This window comes from Capsicum annuum, chromosome 12 (assembly GCF_002878395.1).
Source record: "Capsicum annuum cultivar UCD-10X-F1 chromosome 12, UCD10Xv1.1, whole genome shotgun sequence".
Taxonomy (NCBI): Eukaryota; Viridiplantae; Streptophyta; class Magnoliopsida; order Solanales; family Solanaceae; genus Capsicum; species Capsicum annuum.
This window is the reverse complement of record NC_061122.1, coordinates 207,990,669-207,994,048: the sequence shown is the minus strand read 5'-3', so window position 1 is coordinate 207,994,048 and position 3,380 is coordinate 207,990,669. Positions and strand designations below refer to the sequence as shown.

At 34.7% G+C, this 3,380-nt stretch overlaps 1 protein-coding gene across 1 annotated transcript; it reads right to left on the bottom strand.

Annotated features, from left to right (window-relative positions):
* Nucleotides 1-589: 589 nt before the first annotated feature.
* LOC107848958 lies at nucleotides 590-1,938 on the bottom strand. The gene is made up of 2 exons (XM_016693663.1): nucleotides 1,891-1,938; nucleotides 590-1,141 (listed from the first exon to the last, which is right to left on the bottom strand). The coding sequence occupies exons 1-2, from the start codon at nucleotides 1,936-1,938 to the stop codon at nucleotides 590-592; spliced, it is 600 nt and encodes a 199-aa protein (XP_016549149.1).
* Between the last annotated feature and the right edge of the window lie 1,442 nt (nucleotides 1,939-3,380).

Below are 3,380 nucleotides of genomic sequence, written 5' to 3'. Positions count from 1 at the left end.
CACAAGTGGTTGGTTTTAAAAAAAAATAATTAAATAATAATCAAAAAACCGACCACAAGTGTCGGTTTTTTTATTTTTTTTTATTTTTTTCCATTTGCAAAATAAATAATAATTAATACTAAAATTATTTTAATAATTATTTTGATTTTTTAAAATAAAAAAGTTACCACTTGTGGTCGCTTTTTAAAATAAAAAAATTAAAATCGGACCACTAGTGGTCGGTTTTTTCTGTGGTCGGTTTTTGCCTTTTTTTTAAGTAGTGTGTTCTAGGAGCAGAGAAATTATGATCTATACCATTTGCAGAATAGAATTCTAGAAACTTGACATTTTTAAATTCTGTACCATGGTCAGATCTTATGGAAATTAGGGAAGTGCCCAGTTTCTTTTCAATTTTTTTTTATGACTATAGTAAAGACATCAAAGACATATTCTTTGGAGGCTAGAAACAATGTCCAGGTAAATCTAGAATAATCATCAACAATCATAAAAACATACCTCTTCCCACCTCTGCTTTGTAGTCTCATTGGCCCACACAAATCCATATGGATTAGATCAAGGCACTTGTGTGTGATTTGAAGGAAGACTTTACCTAATTCTCCCTTACACAGGCACTGCAAACCCTTTCTTCCATGAACTCGGTTTTGGGCAAGCCCAATACCATATCTTTGGAAGAAAGTCTGTTTAATTGTTTTCGACTTGTATGTCCAAGTCTCATGTGCCAGAGGAGGAGGTCATTTTCTATAGCACTCAAAAAAGTCAGCTTTGTTTCTGGCATTGTCATTATGTCAACTTTGTACACATTATTGGATCTTTTTGCAGTGAGCACAACCTCCTTGGTGTCCATCCTTTTGACTTTGACTCCTGTAGAAGTAAAAATAACTTTGTTACCTTTATCGCACAGTTGTGATATGATAAGCAGGTTGTGCTTCAATCCTTCCACAAGGTAGACATCCTCTAATGCCCTTGATTCAGATGTACCAATCTTTTCAACTTCAATAATAACTCCATTTTTGCCATCACCAAATGAAAATCCACCCCCACTTATTTTGGAGAATGAAAGGAGTTTCTTCTTATCACCAGTCATGTGTCTTGAGCAGGCATTATCCAGGTACCAATGCTTTTTGCTTTCTTTCACTCTCATCTGTAAAAGTAAATCAGGGGTTAGATTTAGGAACCCAGACAAGCTTGGGACCTTTTTATGAGTAAAAAGATGAATCAAAGTTCTTCTAGTCCATGCAGGCAACAGGTTGCACAACCTGTTTCTTTTCACAGTTTTTGTTTTCCTTATATTGGTTTGAGCTGGTTTATTTGTTAGATTTATACTCCTAGATCTGCTTTTTGTAGCAACAGGACATTCAGTAGTTGGATGACCGAAATTACCACAAATGTAGTACAAATCTTAAGTAATATCAAGGTTTTTGTAAAAACCCAGTCTAGATTTTTCACAGTGACTTCTTTCACTCAATTTGTGAACAATTCTAGAAGAATTTGTCCACCTGTTTGCTCTTTCAAGATCAAGCTTTAGTTTAGAAATTTCTTGGCTCAAATTGTTCATCGTTTGATTAACTCAAGTTCAACATTTTCCTGTTCCTTGCTCTTACCCTTTTTTTTCTTTTTCAATAAGTGTCAGTTTTAGGATTTTAGTTTTGAGTGTAGCATTTGCAGAATTAAGTTGTACAACCTGTTCCTTAAGAGTGTTGTTTTGTTTTCAACAGTGTTTTTACAAGGTTCTAAATCAATGAAGTCAAATTTAAGGCTTGCAAGACTGTTGAATAACTCATCCCTATCAGAAGTTAATTCTTCGAAATCATCAATTAGAGCACTCATTAAGGACACAAGTTTTGTTTTAGAATATAAGTGCAATTTTTCTTAAAGCTCTAGAATGCTTACCTCAGAAGTACCATATTTTTCTTCCACGTCTGAATCTTCGATGGTCATGAGTGCAGTTTCATCAATTTCTTCATCATCCGACTCGTCTGAATCAGATCCCTAAGTGGCTACCATAGAATTCTCTTTTTTTTTGGCCTTTTCTTTTAATTCCTTTTCAGCTCTTTCCTTTCTCCACTCTATTTCCAAGATGGGATAGTCTTTGATCTGATGACTAATTTTACCACACTTGTAGCATCCATTTGGATTGTCATTGGAACGTTTCTTGCTACCTGTTCCTCTTTTTTTTTTTGAAAAACTTGTTGAAGTTCTTAGTTATGAAGGCAACTTGTTCTTCATCAAGTTCAACTTTTTCATCACTGTCAGATGCTTTCAACACCAAGGTTCTCTTAGGGGATACCACTTTTTTCTTGATCCCATCAATTTGCATCTCATAAGTCTTAAGATTACCTACCAATTCATCCAATGTCATTTGAGTGAGATCCTTTTCTTCCCTAAGTAACCTTAACATCTCATTTTGACTTAGGCAATACCCTTTACACTTTTTTCAACTTGTTCCTCCACAGAAATGTCTTTTCCTAAGGAGGTCAATTCATTTGTTAAGGCAGTAAGTCTAGTCATTATTTTGTGAAGTAATTCATTTTCCTTTATCTTGAAAGCATCATATTCAGTAAGGAGAATGGTGATTCTACACTTCCTTACTTGAGAGGTGCCTTCATGTGCATTGACCAAGGCATCCCAGATTTTCTTAGAAGTGGTACAGTTTGACACCCTGTTGTACTCAGCTGGCCTTAATCCACTGACTAAGATATTCTTAGCCTTAGCATTCTTCTTTAATGCTAGCAAGTCGTCAATAGTAAATTCATTTCTTACTTTTTTGACCTATTTACCATCAACCAACTTTATTGGAATAGTACGACCATCAATGATCCTGTCCCACAGTTCATAGTCTTCTCTTTGAATAAATATTTCCATCCTAACTTTCCACCAGATAAAGTGAGAACTGTCAAAGAGTGGAGGTCTAGTAGTTGATTGACCTTCACTGTAACCAGTAGGAGGTGCAGAATTCATCATAGTAATATTTTCTTAGGTGCTAACCTTATTTAAGACAATTTCGCTCTGATACCACTTGTTAGAGTGTGTGCCCTACTGATTTTACTATTTTTACTCTATTAGTTACCTATTAGTGGAACAAGTAAACTAACATGGTTCACTTATGCAGAGTAAATAAGGAGACAGTATTTTTACGTGGAAAACACCCGGCTCAAAAAGGTGTAAAAAACCACGACCTGTACCTCAACAGGATTTAACCCCAACTTCACTAAAAACTCTTGAGCCTCAACAATCAATAAATTACAAAACACTTATAAACTAGGAATTAAACTCTAACTTCTATTTCTATAATAATACAAATCTTTCCCAAGATAAGTGTTCCCAAGTTTTTGAGTTCCCTAACTTGAAGACACTAATTCTAAATCAGTTTATACTTCACT

Coding starts and splice junctions, on each gene's coding strand:
- LOC107848958 (XM_016693663.1), bottom strand. CDS start 1,938: ATGACCATCGAAGATTCAGACGTGGAAGAAAAATATGGTACTTCTGAG. Junction 1,142..1,890: donor AAAAATATGGTACTTCTGAG/GTAAGCATTCTA, acceptor TTACTTTTACAG/ATGAGAGTGAAAGAAAGCAA.